The 23,624-nt window shown below is 36.3% G+C and overlaps 4 protein-coding genes across 5 annotated transcripts; 3 read left to right on the plus strand and 1 right to left on the minus strand.

The window, feature by feature from the left end:
* The first annotated feature begins 594 nt into the window (after positions 1-594).
* On the plus strand, positions 595-5,873 carry LOC131540777 (uncharacterized). Of its 2 annotated transcripts, none has more exons than XM_058776031.1 (5): positions 595-1,011; positions 2,033-2,161; positions 2,272-2,396; positions 2,592-3,314; positions 5,006-5,873. In XM_058776031.1, exons 1-5 carry the CDS (start codon positions 845-847, stop codon positions 5,053-5,055), a joined length of 1,194 nt encoding a protein of 397 aa, XP_058632014.1. In that variant the 5' UTR covers positions 595-844; the 3' UTR covers positions 5,056-5,873. The 2 variants fall into 2 exon arrangements, with proteins under 2 accessions (XP_058632014.1, XP_058632022.1); XM_058776039.1 differs by having other exon boundaries at positions 600-1,011; positions 5,001-5,873.
* Positions 5,874-6,948: 1,075 nt separating this feature from the next.
* LOC131544021 (proline-rich protein 18) lies at positions 6,949-7,845 on the plus strand. The gene has a single exon (XM_058781932.1). The coding sequence runs from the start codon at positions 6,949-6,951 to the stop codon at positions 7,843-7,845; it is 897 nt and encodes a 298-aa protein (XP_058637915.1).
* Positions 7,846-9,371: 1,526 nt separating this feature from the next.
* On the plus strand, positions 9,372-10,468 carry gng13a (guanine nucleotide binding protein (G protein), gamma 13a). Its single transcript, XM_058792507.1, has 3 exons — positions 9,372-9,720; positions 9,837-9,934; positions 10,316-10,468. Exons 2-3 carry the CDS (start codon positions 9,837-9,839, stop codon positions 10,419-10,421), a joined length of 204 nt encoding a protein of 67 aa, XP_058648490.1. The 5' UTR covers positions 9,372-9,720; the 3' UTR covers positions 10,422-10,468.
* Positions 10,469-10,664: 196 nt separating this feature from the next.
* Positions 10,665-23,600, minus strand: chtf18 (CTF18, chromosome transmission fidelity factor 18 homolog (S. cerevisiae)). The gene is made up of 22 exons (XM_058792497.1): positions 23,372-23,600; positions 21,979-22,149; positions 21,231-21,351; positions 20,897-21,122; positions 20,713-20,805; positions 20,579-20,631; positions 20,265-20,406; positions 19,952-20,164; positions 19,386-19,483; positions 19,163-19,286; positions 18,933-19,072; positions 18,601-18,694; positions 18,413-18,511; positions 18,177-18,307; positions 17,493-17,616; positions 16,879-17,103; positions 15,727-15,876; positions 15,234-15,364; positions 12,597-12,741; positions 11,719-11,835; positions 11,097-11,160; positions 10,665-10,929 (listed from the first exon to the last, which is right to left on the minus strand). The coding sequence occupies exons 1-22, from the start codon at positions 23,457-23,459 to the stop codon at positions 10,799-10,801; spliced, it is 2,880 nt and encodes a 959-aa protein (XP_058648480.1). The 5' UTR covers positions 23,460-23,600; the 3' UTR covers positions 10,665-10,798.
* Between the last annotated feature and the right edge of the window lie 24 nt (positions 23,601-23,624).

Here is a 23,624-nt window from a genome sequence, read left to right on the forward strand (position 1 = left end):
TATTAACTAGTTGGTTATTAACATGAATATTACTGGGATATTGGCTGTTTATTATTACTTAAAAAGCACATATTAATGTCTTATTCTGAAGACCTTATTCTAAATCCTTAATCCTACTCAATTCTTAAACTTAATTGTCAACAACTACTTTACTAAGTATTAATAAGCAGTAATTAGGAGTATACTGAGGCAAAAGTCATAGTTAATAGTGACAATTGGACTCTAATCTAAAGTGTGACCAGAATAATTTATGTAGTTATGTATTATTTATTTCAAAGTATAAAAAAAAAAACATTTCATGTCTACCCTTGCATCAATAACTAACTTGTCGTGGTTGATATAGGATTTAGAAAGTAATAAGTAATTAAATACTTTTTGGAGAGAGTAATTTGTACAGTAATCTAATTACACTGTTGAAGATATAATTAGTAACTAGTAATTAATTACTTTTTTGGAGTAACCCACCCAACACTGGTCCCAGCAGCACATGTCTGAAAAGATGGAAACGGCTTGAACTTCGTTGAATAAAAATAATGTAGAAATTGATGTTGGAAATAAAATAAATAATGCTGGAAATAAAGATACAAACAGAAGGTGCAAATAATGACATTAGAACTAATAGGCTATTAGGTAATAGTAAATTCAGAAGAATGATAAGTTATCGAATAGACACTTCATGCATGCCACTCCACACTCCAGTTCAGTTGGTGGCGGTAATGCACCAAAAGTTGGCTTGGCCAACGCCAATAAACGTTACCAGAAGAAGACAAGAGGCGAAACGCTGATGTTTTTTAACAGTCGCTAGGTAGCGCTTCGGTCGCGCGGCCGCCATTTTGGAGTGAAAATGGCAACTGGACCCCAACAGCACAGATGCCCCGAAACCGACAGAGTGACAACGAAAGAGAAGTCAAAGTGGACTAAAAGAACGCAATGTTCGGCAATCAACTGCAAAAACTATCAGTGCAATAGTACCAATCTTGCCTTTCATCGTTTTCCCAAAGACCCTAACAGGTAATTATTCACAAAGGTGTAAAAATATTGTTTGTGTAAAAAAAAAAGTGCTATGCTAGCGCTACCTTATGCAACTGCTAACTTGAACTGTGTTTTTTTTTTTTTTTTAATTATTTAGTAAACTTAACGTTAATTCCTTTTAGGAACTGCAGGTCCTTGCCATAGAAACCATTATAATGATATATATGGATATGACACTTAAGTTAGAATGAGCTTATTAAATTCATTTATTACATTGACAACTTCAATACTGTATGTCAGTTAACGCTACCTCCTGGGAAACGGTCTAACGTTATTATAACGTTAGATGGACTCATATCACTTCATTAAAAACAACAGTAATGAAATCCTTAAACCTCCCTGTCTCGAGTTCTGTGGTACAAAGCCTGGTTCATTAGCAACTTCTTTGAACTGCTATAATGTGAACTGTTCAGTGATCAAATAATCACCTAATTATTTCAACCTAAAAATGACCTCTCACGCCCAAGTGTTTACAGTTGACTGTTTATGACTTATTTTTAACATATTGTGGTAGTTACCAGTGATGAACTGTCATTTTCTTAATGTATTTTACAATAATTGCCCACCTGTTTTTGTGCATATGTGTAAATGTTTCTTATGGCTCTTATGTTGGGCGTAGGGCAGGTGTTTTTTGGTTACTGTTACAGTATGTATGTAATTCCCTTTTCTTCTTAATGTCTGGAAACATTAAAAAGTATCCAAAGAGAGAAAGGTGACCTTTGCCCTGAACCAAATCTATGTAGTAGTCATCTTACCTGCAATGCATAATCATTTGAATGATTAAAGATGAGTAAGCAAAATCAGTTTTAAAAAAGCTTGAGACTAAATATACTGGCTTTAGGCTTACCTTTTCCCCCTCTTGTTTTAGAATGAATGTAGGCCTGTCCTGTTTCTTCTTTGTCCTCTCAGCAGTTCTTGTTCATTTTTTAGTATTGAAATTGTCCTATTAACCATACAATTTAAATGAATAAATACATGCATACGATACTGTTCTTTACAGGTGTGCCAGGTGGGTGCAGAATCTCAGGAATGCATCTTTGATGGGGATAAGCTCTCAGCGACTCCATCACAACTATAGGGTGTGCAGTGCACATTTCCACGCTAGCCAGTTTAAGAGACCATCTAATGTGTATGTATATGAAATTGTTTTAAATTGCCTTCAGAAAAAAATCATAAAGATGCTTAATATTTGGGGACAATGACTGGTATTGTATCTGTCTTTCTCGTTGTACCTCGTAGCCATGCAGGATTGAAATGGGATGCAGTGCCCACAATGGTTAATGCCCCTAACCCACCACCCCCATTGGACTTGAAGTTAAAGAGAAAGCCACCAAAGACACGTCAGGAGTTACCACCAAAGAGACGTAAGATAAATACGAGGATACTTTGAGATGCCAGTCAAACTTTAGAGTGAAAGCTCAGTTTCTCTAGATTTCTTTTAGAGTGTATATCACATTATCCATTTTAGAGTGGCAGTCTTATGTGAAAGTAACACCTCGTTGTTTTGCTGCAATGTGATTTTAGTTAATAATTTTCCAAATTTTGTGTTTGTTTTACAGGCAAAAAAAGTAATATTGTTTACCTGCCAAATGCAGGCTCATCCACTGCAGACAGTGTTCAACATCCCACTGGTTCAGAGACCGATGTTACCTCACCTGATGCTTCCGTAGCAAGACCTTCGATGCCACTGACACCACTGTTGCCACCAATGTCATTGCCAAAAGGCCTTGAAACTGCTTCCAGGGAACATGCCCTGAAGATGAAGATTAGGAGTCTGAAGGTACAGGTGTGCAAACTGAAGGCGGAAGTGAACAGGCTGAAGAAGACCAGGAAGGCCTGTGTTAATAAGGAGTCAGTGATGAAGCAGTTGAAGAAATTCTTACCAGCCAAAGCATATGCTTTTGTGAGTACACAGATACATATGTTTCAGCGGAAGGCTCATGGTTTTCGGTGGACCACTCAGGACAAAGCTTTCTTCTTGTCTCTGCTGCATGCCAGTCCAAAGTGTTACAGGCTGCTGTTTAAAGTGTTTTCTATGCCATCTGTCCGCACACTGCAAAAGCTTATGAAGTCTATCGATATTGAGAAGACTATTGGCGAACACGGCTATGCTACAGTGACTACTGACTCTAGAGTAGACGAAACAGGCACCGGATATGCAGATCCACCAGTCACTGCTAATGTGGAAGTCAAAGCTGAACAGGTGGAGCAGCCAATAGACTATACACTTGACAATCAGTTTGATTCCCACCAAATATCTTCTTTTAATTCTGGAGATCGTGGTAAGTGATCTTTGGTTTTTCTGAATTTTTAGAAAATTCTATGTATTTGCAATAAAATAGCTTCTAAGAGAGCTGATGGACTGCTTTGTGGTCATCTACTCGTCAGGGAGAGTACTCAGCCAGGACCAGCTATCTACTTCTAGTAAAACTGAGAATCTCAGAATCCAGGGAAAGTACTTTGCCAGGACCAAACAGAGTGGGATACAATGAATAAACTCCATGAAATTGGTCCCAATGTTGAAAATAATTTTCTATAAATTTTCTAACTGATGGGACCAGATGGAATTGGTCATTCTAGGATGACACACAAGTTTTTAATACTAGGGGAAGATCCTCCAACATGTTCTCTTTGCTGAATCCCTTTATCCATTAAGCATGTTTTATTAGATTGTGCTGGTTTTAACTCGTTGAGAAATTGTTTTTTATCCAGTAAACTCTTTTGAAGAGATTTTTAACAGACTTGAGCGAAATACCGTTTTGGAGTTTTTAGTGAAAATAAATGATAAAAACATGATATAATTCAGCCATAATATTTCTCGCCATGAAAATAGCCACAGAAGCTGGAATGGTTTAAAACTCAGCCAGGACCAGCTACACTATATGGACAAAAGTATTGGGTCACCCCCTTCTAATGAACAGGTTTGAGTACTTTAGTAATTTCCATGAATACAAATCTTAATGTTTAAGCATATAATGACATTCTAGGGAATTGTGTGCTTCAAGTTTTATAGCAACAGTTTGCAAAGGACCCTTAAATACAGACCTTGAGCCAAAAACTCACTTGGTCCTTTGTTCACTTCATTTTACTGCGGATTCATTTATAAACAAGGCACAATTCGACACAGGATTTTCAAAAAGATTGAAACTAAAAGATGATGTTGTGCTGACTATATTGGATCCGACAGTCATGTTGCACCACAAGTGTGAGTAACTGTTTTCCTTACGTGGTCGCTATTGCTTCGTCTCTTCTTACAGATTGTTTGATATGTATTGTGCTATTTATGCGTGTATTATTTTTAGATTTATTACATTTTCGCCTTTATTAAGATGGGACAGAACAGAACTGACAGGAAGCGTAGTGGGAGAGAGATAGGGGGCGGGATTGGGAAAGGTCCTCGAGTCGGGTTTCAAACTCGGGACTCCCGTAATACAACGGCGCTGTATGTTGGCACGCTGCCCACAAGGCTATAGGTGAAACAATTATGCGTTTTTGACCTAAATCACAGCAGCGCCCATCTATGAGGAATGTAAGCTGTCAAACATACACAACTCTTAGCCAATCATAGCTGTGGGCGTTTACTTTAGAGTTTACAATACACCACGCCTATTCAAACAGAGCGTTCTGATGACGGGGGTCAAAACAGGACAGAAAATAGCCTATTACTTCTAAATTATGATTTTTTTTTTTTTAAATAAGTGGACCTCAGAGAATGGTACATAATAAGAAAACAAAGGCAGTTCATGACCCCGTTAATAAGGAGTCAGTGATAACTAAAATATACAGAGAGGGAAAAAAGTAAAGGAAAACCTGATTAAAAGAGTGGAGAAATATATCAGATGCAAACATCTGTAAATAAGACTGCACTTTATCTTAATGTTGTCATAATACGTTTAATTTTATTTGTGACGTATATATCATTAGGTAAACCTCAGTATAGAATATTTGAATGTATTTTGTTTTTCCAGAACAGTGATGCTGTGCTGGAGTCTGTCCTACCGAAACATGTCCTGGACCTGCTGAGTGACACGAGATGAGGTCACCAGTTTCAGCAGCATCTGTCTTTGACCATGATGGAGGTGTACTGGTTTACATAGCTGGGTATATGGCCAGTAAGGTTGTGGGGAAATTCACTGTCAGTGAAGATTGTCTCTGTAAGGAGTGTAAAATCTTGACCACAGATATCCCTGCTGATTCACAGTACGCATTCCTCAAGGACAAACAGTACACTGACCTCAACTTAAGAGTGAAGAGCCTTAAAGTGCCCAGCATGGCACTGGTGAATTTAGTCATAGCTCTGGAGTCTAACTTCCAAAAAAAAAAAAAGTTATCCACACAGTTGGGTTGGGTGGGAAGCTGTTTACCAGAAGTATGGTGATTGTGAGTGAGTGCAGAGGAGTAGTGTGTGACCCAGAGAAGTGCAAAGTCACTCACCTACATGTTTAGAATCTTTATACAGATCAGAATCCATCACGTCTTACGCACCCAAAATTGGTGAATCTCACAGCCAAGTTAGAGGCACAATAGAAAATTTCTCAAATTACTCATCTGTAAATTTTATGACTCCTACAGTAAATGTTGTATTGTCTTGTATATGTTTTATGTTATCCATTGTGGAATCCAACCATTAAGTACTCATTTGAGGTAGGTTTAGCCTACTTTGAGTATTTCCATTGTGTGCAACTTTACACATTTACTATTACTCAACTAGGTATGAAATATATATTGTACGTTTTAATCCCCTGGAACACACTACAAACATGATCTTATAGAACATGATGCATTGCGGTGTCTGTCATAATTGAATAATTAAATAAATTTGGAGACAGTGGCTGTAAAAAGTGGCTTTTTTTGTGTGTGTTTGTTTACAGTCTTGCTTTAACGGACATTAATATAAAACATTTACTGTAAAAACAGTTTACTGTCAAGCTGTCATACATATGTTGGTATTAATTCAGTGTTTAAAATGCTAATACTTGAACCGAAACGGTTTCTAGAGGGCAAAAGTTTTGTGAAAAAACAAAAAGTAAGACAAAGTATAGAATAAACTGTTAAAAGGATTTGATGATCACTGTATACAGGTATAACCTCCAGACCCAGCAATAAATAATTACTGCAAAACTCCTAAAATACCACAATAGTGGTAGATCAATATATTATCCAGAGCAATGAATTGACTACATTGCCTAAAAGACTCCTGCCTGATGGAAGTTTGTGGGTTATGACACAACCTTGGCCTCACTTCGTGAATAACCCTCTGCATGCTGTCATATTCAGGTTTTAATGACATTCTTACTGCATGCAGGAAGACCCTTTACCTGATCTCAAACAAATAAATGAAGTTACAGACTGGGTGTGAGAAAGACTACGTGACCTCTTAAAGAGATTAGGTTCTGTAAACTCTAAAATCCTTTAATAGGGAAAACGCTTAAGACACGTGTGGATCAGATACACTTACTAATGCTTGACAAGCACTTTGATTTACAGTAATATAGAGAACTCTAGGCCTGTCTTTTTAATCTTAAATTGCAAAGTACACACAACAATACATATCCTTTATTGCAGTTATGTAGGCCTATTTGAAACTACAATGCCAAGACAATCATTTTTACCACAAAAGTTGGGTTTAACCAATATGACTAAGACTGTTTGGGGAAAAAGAGGCTTTGTAAATCAATCAAATTTCATATGCATTATTACCCTAACAATCTCACAGTTCAGCAAGAGTGCAACTACTGCAGTGAATGTTTACATCTCAGTCCGTTATGCAACTCTAAACTGCACGTGTTATTAGGCTTACCTTCTCCAGAGGATACGCACATCGTGCCTTTGCCAAGCCCCTTTCCCAACACCCTATAAAGAGCTAAACTATTCCTGCAAGCTATTTCTGCAGTGGCTGTCTGAAGAAAGAAGTGGATGTTGGGGGCTCTGGAAATAACAGGTAGCCCTAAACATGGAAAAGATCAAGTCCCTTTTCTGTCGTGCTACACCTCCAAAACCGAATTCTTGTCCTACGTGCTGCTCTACCTGGTGAAGATGCCTTTCCCACCTGTAACAAGACCACGGAGTCTTCCCAGCTCGGGCAAAGAGAAACTTTCAGGACCGTCGCCTGTCATTCCGGTCAAGACCACGGAGGAGAAAAGTTCTGTGAAGGAACGGCTCAAGAAGTTGAGCAAGAAGGCCACGCCACACAAAAGCAAGCTGCCCACCAGTCAAGCCCCTTCTGGCTTGAGGATGGAGGGTAAAAGCACCTGGATTACGACTCCAAGACCCGCTGATCCTTCAGGTTCCTTGACCCCAACTTCTTCTAAAAGTACGTCTGGAAATAGCACCTCTACAACCAATTTGGCAACAACCTCCTCAGTGAAATCCTCTAGCAAGAAGATGCTTCCTGTCAGCGTTTCAGCAACAAACATTCCCACAAACTCTTGTAGTCCACAGGCTTCATCAGGATCAGGACATGGACTGAATAGTGAATCTAACTTCTCTCTCAACTTGACTCCTGAGGCCACCTTGCTCCTGCAGAAACGTAGCCGTGAGAAGCAGCTCCGTGCCGTCCGTGGCACCGTAACGACACCGCACCAGAAAGACCGCCTGCCTGCCAAGCCAGGTTCTCGATCCAACATCCCACTGGTGAAGATCTCTCTTCTAAATGAGCATCACCGATATGATGACGTGGAATATGAGGAAGATGAACAGAGTGTGGATCAGAGCGTTCTTCTGAAATGTTCTGAATGGTTGCGAGGGGTGGAGAATGCTGCTGGAGCTACAGTCCTGGGTAGAGTGGACAAAATCAGCCAGAAGAGCATCTAACAGATCAGACGCTCCGTGTCCTGTTACTTGTGCTGACTTGAGAAAGGTGGTAGTTTTGAGTAGTGGTTGAGTAGTGATATGGGTCCTGCAATGGCTGATATCGATCCCAGCAACTGAAGAGCTGGGTGCCTTATGGCTGATACATACAATTTATTACTTACAGTTTAATGGCAGAAATGGATGTAAATATAATCGCAACATCTATTTTAAACAAATTTGAACATCCAATGTTTACATTTCACAATGATTTCAAATTTCAAAATTATTTGTTGTCAAGGCTACTGGTATGTTTCAGACCTGACGCACAGAAAAATAAATGTCCGGTTAAATGGACTGAATTATTGGTTGATGTTGCAGAATATAGCCTTTGCGTTGCTTGAAAAGCGCATGGCACTAACAAAGCCAAGGTCATAGGTTTGATTCCCAGTGAATGCATGAATTTAAAATAAAATGCATTGCTTAAATGCAAATTAAATCACTATGGATAGAATCATCTTGGCCTAGGTAACATATCAGTCTAACACCATTCTTGTGGTATTTTAGGGAGTTCTGGACAGACTTTGCAGTAACTATTCCTAAGAGGACAACCATAACTAAATCAGTGTTTGATTTTTAACATTTTGGCTATTGGTTCACAATGGAAGGAACATTCACAACTGTTTTGGGTATGATCTGACCTCTAAATTATACATGTACGATTATCCAGAGTTTAAGTGAAATATGCAACCTCACAATGTTGTGTATATATTTTTTTAATTGTATTGCAAATATTCTCTTGAAAAGAGATTTTCACACTTTCAATTTTTATGGGGATTTGTTTCTTCTTTTTTTTCCCAAATGCATTCATTAAAAACACTGTCTATAAAGCATTAATCAGACCGGGAATGAAAAGATAATCTGCATCATACCATTCACTGCTGTCTGTAAGAATACATCAAGCCTGAACTCAACAGTCGAAGAGCACACATGACTCAGAGATATATTTGCTGTGTTACTATAAGTGGCTTAAGGGACATGGTTTAGACAGACTTGGCAACTAAAAACATCGCTCACTCGTAGCACTTCCTGATCTCATTAACAGACAGGTGCCTTCACTTTTCACTTGCTGGGCACCGGTGGTTATGTTTCTACTACTGCATCAATCCCAAGTAGACATGAGCTAAGAGCTACTCCAACATTTTCCCTGTTGCAAGTTGCTTTAGATAACATTTACGAAAATACAGTAAAAACAGTAATATTTTGCAATATTATTACACTATGGTGATGGTAAGATTCAACAAAATCATACTGACCCTTGAATGGTAGTTTATGTTAGAATCAAGTGTCAAAAGCATGACAACTGTTGTAAAAGTTACTGTTTAAATGCTACAACTATAATTCAATTAAAGAAATCATAAAATGTAACTTTTTGGCAAACACACCGACTTGATTATGACTTTGGGGTACATTTAAATAACATTTATGGATGTTATCAAGTCACTACTATAAGAAAAACAACAAGTAGTCTCGTGATAACACCACAACATTCATTCCGAAGTTTATTTTCTCTGGCAAAGACTATTTGAAGCCAAATGGGAAGTTTTGCATGTATTTTACATAGATGCACAGAGTCCAATGAGCTAAACATCCCTCCCATTACAACTCACGATGCAGAGAAAGAATTTGATTAACAAAGTAGTTTGAATGCTGCATAACCTCAAAAATAGGTGTGTATCTCAATCTCCTTTGTGTAAACCAGAAATTTACAAAAGGGAAAAGAAAAAAAAACACCCTCCTCTTAAGTGGAACAAGGCATTCAAACGCAAGCTATTTTCTGGAGGACTCCTGACAATCCTTTCACTTCACTTCTAAGCTACTTAACTTCACCTTAGCACGGTAGGCCAATATAATTATTTTATATTGAAATAAAATTACCTAGCTATCATTTACAGGTAATTCAGCTCTGAGACTTTGACGTAACATTAAAACAAACATGATGGATGGTATTTCAGATGGATGAGCTGGATGAGACTCAGTTGAAGAATCATGTGGACAGTCTGAAGCAGCAGCTACAGTTTAACAGAGAGAAAACATCCGTCTCGATTCCCGAGTGAGTTTCAGATGTTAAATGTCTACTGCTTTGGTTTGTTTCAAACGAGTGGTTTCCAACTAGGGGTTTGTTAACCTTTAACAATTGTCATAAAATTGTGAAGAAATTAAAAATAAATACATAAAAAAAAATATATATATATATTTTTTTAAATGCACATTTGATTTTTTTAATTTTATAGATAATATTTAAATGCAAATTATTGTATATAAAAATATGAATACATATGTTCTGAAAATAATATAGATATAGCATTTAAGTATGTATTTTGATTTGAAGTTCCAAGTTTAGTGAAATAAATGAAGTATATAATAAGTCTACAGATATTTTGTGTGTGTGTGTGTGTGTGTGTGTGTTAAGTTCTATCCTATTTATTTCAAGGTTAATTAAATGGATCGAGGAGAAAATGAACGAGGATCCATTTCTGAATCCAGATGTACTGAAGGAAAACCCGTGGGTGGAGTCAAGTAAATGTGTAATAATATAGTGCAAGAGCTGTAACTCATCACTATGGCAGCAGGAGTGACTCCACCCACGGTCATGCTTACACTGCCCAACTTTGACTAGGATGGACAAACATGCAAATGTAAATCTGCTTTCTTATTTACTCTTATCATGCCACGACATTATGAAAAAAAGAAAAAAAACTGTTGTTATTTAGTGAAAACTTATTTATAAAAGTGTAAGACAACTATACAAGAACACAATAAAAAACAACAAAACAAAGAGGAACCAGTGCTTTTTCTTTTTCACACATTGTAGATGCTTGTGTTTTTAACTTTACAGTACAAGGTTCAGAACATTTTAGATTTTTCATGTATTGATTTAAGGTGGTAAATTAACATGGGCTTCAGCCTCTCAACTTTAAAGTAACTCTCGAATGTAAACGTTTCTGCGCACTGCGTTAGACACACCTTCATTGAAACGAAACCATACGTCACTGTTACCCACAGCTTTACCGATATGCACCACTCCAGCTACTTTGCCATCTTCACCTGCAAAAATTGAGATCAGTTCATTTTTAGCATTCAAGTTATGCAGAAGACTTGTACTGTGATTTATTGCACAAGTGTATGAAAAGCATATATATATATATATATATATATATACATACATACATACATACATACATACATACACACACACACAAATAATAACACACCTGTAGAGGTGACCACAGGCTTCTCCTTGGGTGCAATGGCTCGTCCAAAGAAATCCAATTCAGGCTATAAACATGGAAAGGATAAATAAACTAAAGTCATCACATGTGAGCACTTCGACCCTGATCCACTATTAACCCAATTAATCTTGGATTATTATGAAGCATAAATCAAGCATATGCAAAGAGAGCCAATGCGAGGATAATCATATAACATGGTGGCACAGAATCACTGTAAAATGATTAAAGGGGAGAATTTACTAAATACTTAAAAGCAAAAACAAACATCTCTCAGGTTTGGCATTTTAAATTAGGTTACAATCAATCTATAACTAGCACTTCAATTTGTAAATATTATTGCTCTTTTTTTGGCACATTTGCAATCAGTTTTTTTAATTGCATATAATATTTACAAATTTTTTATTTCATTTTTATCATTTGTAAATATTATCTGCAATACTATAAAACTGATTAGTCATAAAACAGTATCACACAATGCCAGAATGAAGTTGTGAATCACCAGTTCCAGTATTGAATTTGCTATGGCAATATTCAATGGTGGACTGCACTTTAGGAAAATACATTTTAAAATGGGATTAAAGGAGGTTTAATATAGATGCTTTACCCTGCTTTCCACCACAGTCTGTTTAACGATGTTCTCCAGCCTCTGCTGATGGTTCCTGCTTGTTTGTTTCTTCACTTGTGTTTTCTTCTCCTCTGGCACCTTATTAACTGCCTCTGTCTGAACACACAGAACAAATACTTTGCAATTTGCACAATCCTGTTTACGAAACACATAGTTGTAACCTTTGTTGAGTCCAGGTATACATGACAATACATAAAGGATTAAATACAAGTCTTTCACTGCTGTCTAGTGGCCATACTAGATGAAGTCAAGATACTTGATTATATTATATAGGTCTGTTAGTCCAACTTCACAAAAAATCAGACTAGTACAACTGTGGTTGAACAAAACAGTAAACATTTCCAAAGTCATGATGTTGCAGTCCAACTGAAAACGATTAAAGTGCATGTAAAAGTATTTCATGTTTGCACTACAAATGAGTGGTGAAACAAATCTGGTGCAGTGTCTACGAGTTGGTATTAGTTGCATTTTAAAGTTTTTTAAAAACACAAAAAAATATTTTAAAAGACACACACACAAAATACAACCATACAAAATAAACCACAAACATGCAAGCAAAGCATCAAACTTTCAGAAAAAAAACCCTCATATAACAGATTTAATTCACTTTTTAGGAGTAACTCAATAAATACCTATGTGTACATATACATATATATATATATATATATACAGTCATGGCCAAAAATATCAGCATCCTTGGTAAATATGATCAAAGAAGGCTGTGAAAATTAATCTGCATTGTTAATCCCTTTGATCTTTTATTTAAAATATTCACAGAAATCTAACCTTTCATTGGATAATAAGAATTTAAAATGGGGGGAAATATCATTATGAAATAAATGTTTGTTGAATTTTACTTTGTGTGGGTTTCGTTTCTGCTGGGCTTTCTCCACCCTCCTCATCCTCTCCAGATCTGTCTCCCTGGCAATCAGCTGCTTGACCTGATAGGTTAACTGCCTCCGGGGAGGCAAACCCGGAAAATGCACCACATCTTCTACATTGCTGTGGAAACACACAGGTCATTTAATGTACAACAAGTCCATGAAAACAGCTAAATATAATGACAGCACAAACTGTTACATAACATTTTATTATTGGGCACTACTCCAAAGACAACCCAAACAAGGGAATCTAACAAGGAGGGATATAAATGAAGATGAGATGGTTTAAAGAGTGGAAAGCGGGTGAGCTAAATAATCCGTCTTACTCAGAAGGTAAAACACTCTTCCAGGAATAGAAGTAAATTAAGCAATATGTGCAATACACACAAGAAGATGAAAATCCAAAACCAGGATTAGTTGTGCAGGGTATTCCTGGTCACGTACACAAAGTCATTTCTCTAGGACAGTTGGAAAATGTTGTTAAAAAAAAACATGCTGCAGTTCACATGTTTGAGTGTTTGTTCGTTCCCACATATTATGTTGTTATTGCTGTTTTCACACTAAAATCAAATGGTTCTTCCATTTCTAGACAACAAGACAGCAGTTGCCAGTGAAAGCTAGATCAAATCCAGATACTTCAATATCTCTATGCTGCTGATATGCCATTGCATCTCACATTTAAACATCAAAAATGATTTCACATATATGGAAATGTTTTCTGTGTATTGGCAGGATTGAGCAATAAAGATTTGGATTAAATTGACAACATGGTCTGTCAAAATAGCACAATAATTACAAAAGCAAGAAGTGATCGTTTCTTCCATTCAGGCCTCCTCTGATGAAAGCTGGTTTATAATGCTGAACCATTTCCCCTCAATGCAATGAAAATGCAATTAGCTTTCATTTTCGTTCAACATTTGGCATGGGAATTGTACAATCCTCAGTCCGTCTTGTTATTTTCCAGTGGCATGGCTTCAGTGTGGTTACTCAGCGCTTGCTGAAGCAGAGCTTGATAAGAGATGGCGGGAAGATAAAGGAAGGCATAAACAAGCAGAAGCAGCAACAGGGCGACCAGCAGAGGAATCCCCCAATCAGAGGTGACCAGCGTCTCCTCGCAGCGGGCCTGCAGGAACGACTGCTGCATGATTCTACCGCACCAATCACAGAGAGAACACAAACACGCGTGTATATCAATAAGAAACTTCAGAAAAATGTTGTGTGTCCAGATTATATAGCCCTATCTAATCTAGACTAGTAGGGATAGATTCATTTTAATTTAATATTAATAAATATCATTGACACTATACAATTAACCAATGTATTCATTTGGTTCATTAAGTTTGATTCATTTCCAAAAAGCTCTGTTTCAATGCACAACACTGATTCTGGGGTCATTAAAAATAAATAAATAAAAAAATAAAAAAAGCTGACAGAAATCTCTACAAGCAAAGAATTAAGTAAATATTACTTTTTGTTTCATACTATTAAATTTAGTGTATTTTTAGTGAAAACACTAAAATCTTAAACTAAAAACAGTAAGAAATGAACGGTAAAGAACTTAATTAGTCTATTCAGAAAGGATGCATTAATTGCATTAAGAAACCTGGAAAAATGCATCATGGTTTCCACAAAAATTTTAAACACTGCAATGGCATGCGACACTGAAGACTGGAGTAATGGCTGCTGAAAATTCAGCAGGAATTAATACATTTTTTAGAAATAAAATAGAAAACAGCTTTTTTAAACTGTAATACTATTTTACAATATTAATATTTTTACTGCATTTTTTTATCAAATACCTGTACATGCGGCCTTGGTGAGCATAAGAGACTTCTTTTAAAAACCCAAACTTTTTGAACAGTAGTGGATGTACCATCAACTTTTCATTAGACATTAGCCATATCAGAATCAGCCACTGAGCAACTAATACTGATCAACCATTACTAGACTATGCTAGTCTGTTTTACAGAAATTCAAACTAACAAACATTGTAAAAACTTGAATGCTCAACGAATAAGAGCCAAACATACAGGATGAACGGAGATGGTGATGCTCTTCTTCTGTTCCAGCTGTTTGAAAACCAATCCAATAGCCCAAATTGTTCCCTTGCTTATCTTCTCACTCCTGGTTTTTATCCACCTTTAGCTCCATCAAGCAGACTTTTAAAGGTTCAGCAGCAAGTGCTCCACGCGTGCCTGTCAAAGCTTGTTTGTGAACATTGTCAGCATCACTTTCATCAATCAATGTGAGTGGTAGGACACGGTAAGCCACAGAGAGGATTGTAGGTCTTTTTATATACTTGAGTGATGAACATGTGCATCCATGCATGAGGCAAGTAACAAAGTTCTCATCTGAGAGAATCGCAGGTGAAACAGAGGACGGAGAATAATAAAAACAGGGGAAGAGTAGGGGAGAGAGAGACAATAATCTGCAGACGCAGCCTAATCTCTCATAAATCGTGATGAACAGGTAAACACATACAGAATCTCTCAGCGCAGTGTGTGTTATTGTGTATTCTTGTGATGAAGTCTGAGTTGCATAACTAAAGTGCCGACAGAACAATATGTTGAATGAGTCTGTAGGTCTGTTGTTTGTGTATGTGCATGTACTCACGGCTCCAGCACATAAGTGTACTGTCCCTCTGGTGTGCGGTCCTGTCTATAGGTCAGGTTATAGTTGATCATGGTGTCAATCAAATCATAGAGCTGCTGCTTCTCCCTTGTGCTGTAAAGCTGAGGGTTGACCTGTAAGAAACACATCACTTGATTCACAAAACAGTAATATTGAAATATATTTCAATGAAATATTACTTCAATTTCAAATAACTGTTTTCTGTTTTAATATATTTTAAAATGTAATTTATTCCTGTGATGACAAAGCTGAATTTCAGCATCATTACTCAAGTCTTCAGTGTCATGTGATCCTTCAGAAATCATTCTAATATGCTGATTTGGTGCTCAAGAAACATTTTTTAATGTTATATTTGTGTTGAAAACAGTTCGAATCCTGGCTCGTGGACCTTTCCCAATACCCAATAACACAAACATGAAATTTTGAAATCAAAATATAGTACTTTCTTGTAAAATGTACTTTAAAAATCACTCACTGGCCGCAGTTTGGGGGAGATGAGCTCCAGGAGAAGGCTGAGGATGTCCAAACAGAGACTGCTCATAGAAATGCGGCTCTGTACAGCGGGTGGGATCTCATTCAACATGGCAAGCAGGGCGTTCTTGGTGTGCTGACATTTAGTGAAAGCCTAGAAATGAATTTACAATAAAAATGATAAATGTTAGATTTTATTATCATTATATAAAGATGTCACCCTATCTGATATCAGCAAACCCAGACACAAAAAATAATTAGTTTTTCTGACTGAATAGTTTTTTCTTTTTCTTTTTTACTTCCTTTTCTTCCAAGGTGGAAGCTTGCAAAATGGCACAAGTTAACAATGCTGCTGCAATTGACTGTAGCATCTTTAACTTTTTAAATACAGGAGTTCATAAGCATACTCATGTTTGCTTCCATATCAAAATTGGAATTGCGAACTGCTAAACTGCTGTCAACACAAATCGTGGTACATATGATATGCAATTTGTTTTAGCATGGAAATAAAGAGGATTCGTACCTTAAAATGAAATTATAGGACTTTTTGCGCACTACTCTTTTGGTTTTCAAGGACTACAATCAGAAATTGTATTTATCTAACAAATTATATTTTAAATTCTACAAATGGTAAATAGCTAAATATACTAATAAAACAAAAAGGTACAAATAAAGCACATGCAAAGTATGCAATGACTGTGGCGACATTAACAAAAGTGGAACATTAAAAAAGCATAATAACTTTAAGTGCATAGAAGAGCATGTGCATAAATGTCTTACAAACGTTTATAAAAAGCAGCATAAAAAAAGCATTCAATTTGTAAAATCATTGTAAAGCATAAAACACTTTGTAAAGCACTGTAACTAGCTACAAAATTTCAGGATTCTCTGCTGAATGGAAAGTTCAAAAGAAATGTCTTCACTGTAATGTTTCATCATCTTTTAATGGATCCATGCTTAAGTACTAATTTTGTTAAAACGAAAAAAAGATGGAGACACATGAGGGCTGTGTTTTGAGGTTTTATGGTCAAGTGTGTAACTGGGACAGAGTGCTTTCATTTGATGAAAGGTAGAAAGGGAACGACAGGACATTAGGGTATTAAGGATAAGGGCGGACAGACAGCATGTGCTCTCACTGTCTATTGCATTCTCTCACCTCGTAGTGACTGTGTGGATAATTGATGCGTGGGACCGAGTTTGCGGCATATAGGTGGTGGAAGGCAGCGGGCAGGAAAGGGAAGTAGCGCATGAGCGAATAGTTCTGTCCGTGTAACACACACTCATTCAACAGGTCAGAGAAACACATCCAGTCAAGACCTGCGCACACACCCAACATCCCAGGGTCCTTCAGCTTCATGCTGAGGAAGTTATCGTACAGACCCTATGGAAGAGAGAGCGTGAATATTTTTGGCTTATACTTTTAAATGGATTTTGCAGAATACTGAAAGAAAGATTGATTTAAAGGAAGAAAAAGGAAGAAAGAAAGACTTTAAGGTAAAGAAAAAAAATTGCAAAAAGAAATTAGTGAGGTTTTAAGTGACAAAACATATTTAGAGGTCAATAACAAATTACACTTTCTGGTTGTTAAACATTACAGACACAGGACCATATTTATTTGTGATAAACTACTGTGACATTTTGGTATCTTAAGCAAAGAATTTCATGCATTTTAAGTGTGATTTATGTGCCTGAATGCTTTTTGTGGCCACGATTTAAGTTTTTCATACTCTTTCTCAAATGAAGCCCAAAGCAGAGCATGTCTATCATTACCTGTGTGAGTTTCTCATGCTCTCCATTAGATGAGACCAAATGTAAGATGTGCTGAAGCCTTTGTGTGCCATCTTTAGGTCCCGCCTCATCAAAACCACCAAAAGGATCTCTACCAATCCGCTTCCTAAATCACCACAATAGCAAACAATTACAGAGGTCATAAACTGAAGGATGCAGTAATTAGTGACACAATCTGATAAAACATCAAATTTAAAAACACCATCTAACCAAAAAATACTTTTCCCACCCTTAATTCTTTTAAATTTAATATGAATGGAATGAAAACATTTTCAAGTAACATTGTATCTCAAAAATCAGTTGAAAATAAATAAAATACATACTATTTGTCATAAAGAGAAAAATAGAAAAATAAATTTTTAGGATTTTTTTTTAATAGGGAAATAAATTGTAAAAAAATGAAATCCGTGAAACAAGTGAAAACAGGTGAATTTTTAAAAACACGTATATACACCATTACAAATATTGCAACTAATCCATGTAGTCCCTTTCATCTATAAGAGGTCATAAATATGCAAAAATAAACAATGTTAAAGAACTTCAAAGATTCTGTTTAAAACAGTAACACAATATCATGCTTTTATTAAGAAAATTCATTCAAAGATTTAAAAGAATCTGTGTGAAAAGAGCATGTGCTTGAGTATTGCATATTTTGTTTTGCAATACCTTTTCAGTCGAGGAAGCTGAAAGATTTCCTGCCAAACTGTGAAAAGTCCCTTGTTTTGGTCTTTCAATCCCACAGAGACTGAATTGACACTGCGCTGATCTAAGTGCTTCTGTCCACGACGGTGTAAAAACTGCACACACATAAACATGAGCAAACCCATTTTTTAACCTATTAGCATAAGCAAACCCATTTCAATTTTAATTCTGGCCTGTTTTTTAGCACACATCTCTCTCACCTGTAATGTGTTGATGCAAGCACGGATGTCATTGTCAGTTTTCTCACACAAGGCCATCAGAGTGCCAGTATCTGCTTTCATACCCTGCCGCCTTGTGATCTGTAATCAGAAACAACAGCATGCATGGCTCCACATTCAGACATTTACAAAATCATACTGTAGATACGTTGAGTGCATGTGCATGTCACCTCTGCTAGTCTTTGAGCTAAGCGCGAGGGCAGAGTCTGGGGAAAGGCCAATAGGAAAGCTTGCTGTCTCAGCGGCCTCAGAGCTGGAACATACCTGACAAGAGTTAAAAAAAAAAAAAAAAGGTTTTATTAAAGTAAAAATTTTCACATGAAAATACAGCATTTTTTGTATTGATTTTTCAGTCGTAATTTACACTGTGAAGGTGATGCACAACAAAAATCAAATGTTCAGAAATTTTGTTGGACATTATTTGTGTTTTCTGACACAAAAAAATCTAATTTTAAAAATCTTACAAAAATGTATACTTATGCCACTTAAACATGGGACTCACAGGTCATTGCAGATGCAGATGATTGGTCTAAGAAGCAAAGATTGCTGCTTCTTTTTCTTTTTCAAGGCATTAACACCTGACTCCTCTCCTTCTCTGCTATCCTTCCGGTTCAATGTCGCCAATAAGATATTAATGGCAGCCTGAGCCGATAACAAAAAAAGTGAGAAGCAGCTACAATTAGACAAGGCACTGAATTAAAAGTAAATAATAAAACTGAAAGCAGGTCTTACAGCAGGAGCTCCATCAATTTCATCTATAATAAGGCAGTTGGGCTTTTCATTGGCTCCCAGGACTGACTTCATCTGTGTTGCGGTATCAATACGTTTCTGGAAGAGCTCTGCACTGCGGTCATCGCTAAGAAGAGAATAGCGCTATCAGCTTGTGAGTGTCAACATTTATATGTAGATACTTCTACTTCAAGATTCGTTCCAATCAGGGCTTGCATCCTCTTACCTAGCGTTGATTTCTACTACATTGTAACCAGCATGCTTTGCGATAATGTGTGCTAGTGTGGTTTTCCCCAGTCCAGGAGGACCTGATAACAGTGCCACCTGTGTAGCATGACACACACAGTTAAACAACTTACATTTAACATGGTAATAATAAGAATTACACACCTCTTGGCATTACATTCACTACTTCTCTGATGGTGAAACCATGTATCATGCAGCTTATGTTCATATTTTACAATGAAAATCACCTATTCACTGTCAAACATCAAATCAAATAACTGACAAATAATTTGGTAAATTTAGTGACCTAAACTTCAAAATTTAAAATACTTCTCTAAATATGAATGTATAAATATATTTTAATATTACATAATTAAAATATATATTAAAATATATAATTTAAATCTTATAAGAAAATCTACACAAAAAATAGAAAAATAAAAACCATTAATGCTTAAACTTCTAAATTATTCCAAATGTAAACCTCAAGTACAAATAGAAAAAGCTTCATTTATACAAATCTAAACCTAATATAAAATTATTTTGTGACTGCTTAGTTTTACTCGCCTTAAATTTAGGTCTTTTGTACTGGTCGAGCTCAGCCTCTAGTATCTCTTCTGTTATTTGTGACTTGGTTTTGAAGCGCTGGGACTGGTTCTGGTTTTGAGCATTCGTGAAATTCGATCTGACGTCTGCAGGGGCCGAACGGGGTTTCCTCTCTCGCCCAAAGACCACAGTGTCCCAGAGCTTCAGCCACTTCAGCAGACAGCGATTAGTAAACTATAGAGACAAACGTAAATAATTACAAGGAAAATTCATGCCATTATCCGTTATCTTCAATTAGGTTAGTTTTCAAATAAACAGCGTGTCTATGACTCACATCATCACTGAGTAGATCAGTGTAGTGCTGTGGCGAGAACTGATCCACCCACAGCCGCGAGGACGAGCCTTCATCTTCCCCACTATCACCATCCACACCCGAGTCTGCCTGCTCTTTTGCAAGAAGCTCTGAATCTACACCACTAAATCGTCATTAAGAGTAAAAGGAATAGTTCAGCCAAATATGGAGATTTGCTGAAAATGTACTCACCCTCAGGCCATCCAAGATTAAATAAGTTTGTTTCTTCATTGGAATAGATTTGGAAAAATGGCCTGAGGCTGAGTGACTAATAAAAAATACAAACAAAATGTCACCTATTCATGAGCTCTGTCAATCTTTGGGACTCCTCCAACACTTGCCGATGGCGCTGAAAAAACAAAACCAATTCAGACAGGTTTCCTCCAAATCATTCATTTAGGTTTGTTCGCATGTGCACACGTATTCTTACTCTCTCTGCAATTTGTTCTTTCAACACTTCTATGGGAACCGCTAACAGTCCTAGTCCATTCAGCGAGTTACGGAAGGCTCTAGGGTCCGGTGCCTGAGAAAAAGGATTAGAAAAATCAATAAATAAACTTCACACATTGTATTCCAGCAAGCTGTCGAGTAAAATTGCTGGTGGGGTCCGCAACCTTCTCCTCATCCTCTTTCTTGTTCAGGTAGACTCTGTTTCCCATGGAGTCTGTGACAGTTATGTAATCTCCGATTGCAGGGGGTCTTTTCTGGGCATGGCGTCTTGCTGCGGTAACCCGCTTCGGTGACTCCTGCAATGAACCAAGTCCACTAATATCTAACACACTGGTTGTTATTTTTGTGGCTGCTGGTCTATCTGGACTCAACGACAGAGAAAATCCAGGCCTGTAAAAAGATTTTTTTTAAAACATATTTTAACACTCAACAATCAATGACTGCAACGTTATGATGTGAAATGTGTTCAGTTTAAGTGTGATGTGCATAAACTTTTACCCATCTCTTGCTGGTCTGTCGTAAACCTCTGGGGAAGATGGAGGGGTAATGTCATCACCATTTTCAACACCAAACTCCAGCTTTTTTGCCACATCTTGTCTCCTTTTCTTAGGTTTAGGAGCTTTGAGAAACCGCAAAACTCATTAGACACTGCATTACTTTTTATACACTAATTTCACAAAGTTGAAGTATACGCTACCGTTCAAATGTTTGGGGTAAGATTGTTTTGTTTTGAAGAAATTAATACTTTTATCCAGCAATGATGCATTAAATTGATCAAAAGTTAGAATAAAAGCATAATATTACAAAAATAAAAATGACTAAAATAAAATATAGTTACTGTTCTTTTGAACTTTCTATTCATCATAGAATCCTGAAAAATACGTCTCATGGTTTCCACAAAAATATTATGTAGCACATGATGATAATGAATCTTAAATCTTACTTAAGCCCCGAATAAGCATACTGGAATTATTTCTGAAGGATCATGTGACATTGAAGACTGAAAAAATTCAGCTTTCCTATCACATTAATAAATTACATATTAAAATAGAAAAGTTATTTTAAATTGTAATAATATGTTCACAGTATTACTGCTTTTTTTGATCAATTAAATGCAGTCTTGGTGAGCATACAAGACGTCTTTCAAAACCAAGAAAAAAAAATCTTAGTGACATCAAACTTTTGAACGATAGTGTAGCTCTGAATTATTGTTTTATCACATTAAAATTCAATGTAATGCACTCACTCAGAGATTCCTCCTCCTCCTCACATACCAGAGGTGAGATGCTCTCAGGACACTGTTTATTTTCTGATTTTCTCAATGGCACATCACCGGATACAATGGCTTCCTCAAACGTCTGTGAAATCTGCTTCTTATTGCGGAGCTCAGAAACTTTTGCACTTGAAGGATGTTCGCCTACACACATTAACAAGCTGTTTTAATTATGTCAAGTGATTATTAAAAATCAAATGACACAATATAGCACATTGCTTAAAGTATAAATTAAAAATCGAATAATATTTTTCCAACAATGTTTGGCAAATTCACATTTATATTCATCTTGATAACGTCAGATAACTTTGATAGAACGGTATGTAATGGATTACAATCAACTAAAAATTATTCAGCTGATAAATTTAAGTACACAATTAGATAATACCAATTTAGGTCGACCAATTACCAAGCAATGCTTAATTTTGTTCAGTCTGTGGTGTAAAAAATTTGCATTAGTAATTCAAGAAAAAACACTTAAAGCAAAACATGGTCAGGTGGTCAAAGTGTCTGAATAATTTTGGTCCCAAATTTTTTTCAATTTTACTGGTAGTCCGTATGAAGAATTTTTGGGTATAATATGTCACACTTCACTACGCTATACTCACTTAAATGATCTATAGTGTCCTGCACACACTAGTAAAAAATATATCAAAAAATGATATCTGGTGTCTGAATATTTTTGCTTTGACATATATATATATATATATATATATATATATATATATATATATATAACATGACAATATAATGAATCTTCATCTGACACTAACAAAGAGCAATGGCATATATATTCAGATACTATTGTGACCCTGGATCACAAAACCAGTCTTATGTCGCTGGGGTATATTTGTAGCAATAGCCAAAAATACATTGTATGGGTCAAAATTATCGATTTTTCTTTTATGCCAAAAATCATTAGTATATCAAGTAATGATCATATTCCATGAAGATATTTTGTAAATTACTACTGTAAATATATCAAAACGTCGTTTTTGATTAGTAATATGCATTGCTAAGAATTCATTTGGACAACTTTAAAGGCAATTTTCTCAATATTTAGATTTTTTTGCACCCTCAGATTCCAAATATTCAAATAGTTGTATCTCGGCCAAATATTGTCCGATCCTAATTATGTTACATAAATCTCAATTTCGAAAAATTGAAACTTAAGGCTGGTTTTGTGGTCCAGGGTCATATATATCTATTCTTCAGAGAATACTGTGGTCCTACCATGGTAAATATATTAGACATGACACAAAACAAAAATGCGATGTAAACTAGCTTTAAATACTTTTAGGAGGAGCAGTCAGTCGTTATACCATCAGACAGAGAGTTGACATTAACATATCTCTGTCTAACTTACGTTCCATTTCAGCCATGACTTCCAATTCATCCGCAAACTGTTGTTCAAAATCATCTTCAATCCCGTACATTTCATCATATTCGTCCATGTTTGCGATATCTTGGATGTTTTGACAGGAAATTTAGAGGTAACCTGACATATGAATAAACAAGTAGTAGAGCGTACAAACATCTGCAACAGAAATTTTCGCGCAAACTTTTTGTGTACGTAAATGCACTTCCGGTTACGTTGTAAGACCTACATCCGCTCGATA

This window comes from Onychostoma macrolepis, chromosome 01 (genome assembly GCF_012432095.1).
Source record: "Onychostoma macrolepis isolate SWU-2019 chromosome 01, ASM1243209v1, whole genome shotgun sequence".
NCBI lineage: Eukaryota > Metazoa > Chordata > Actinopteri > Cypriniformes > Cyprinidae > Onychostoma > Onychostoma macrolepis.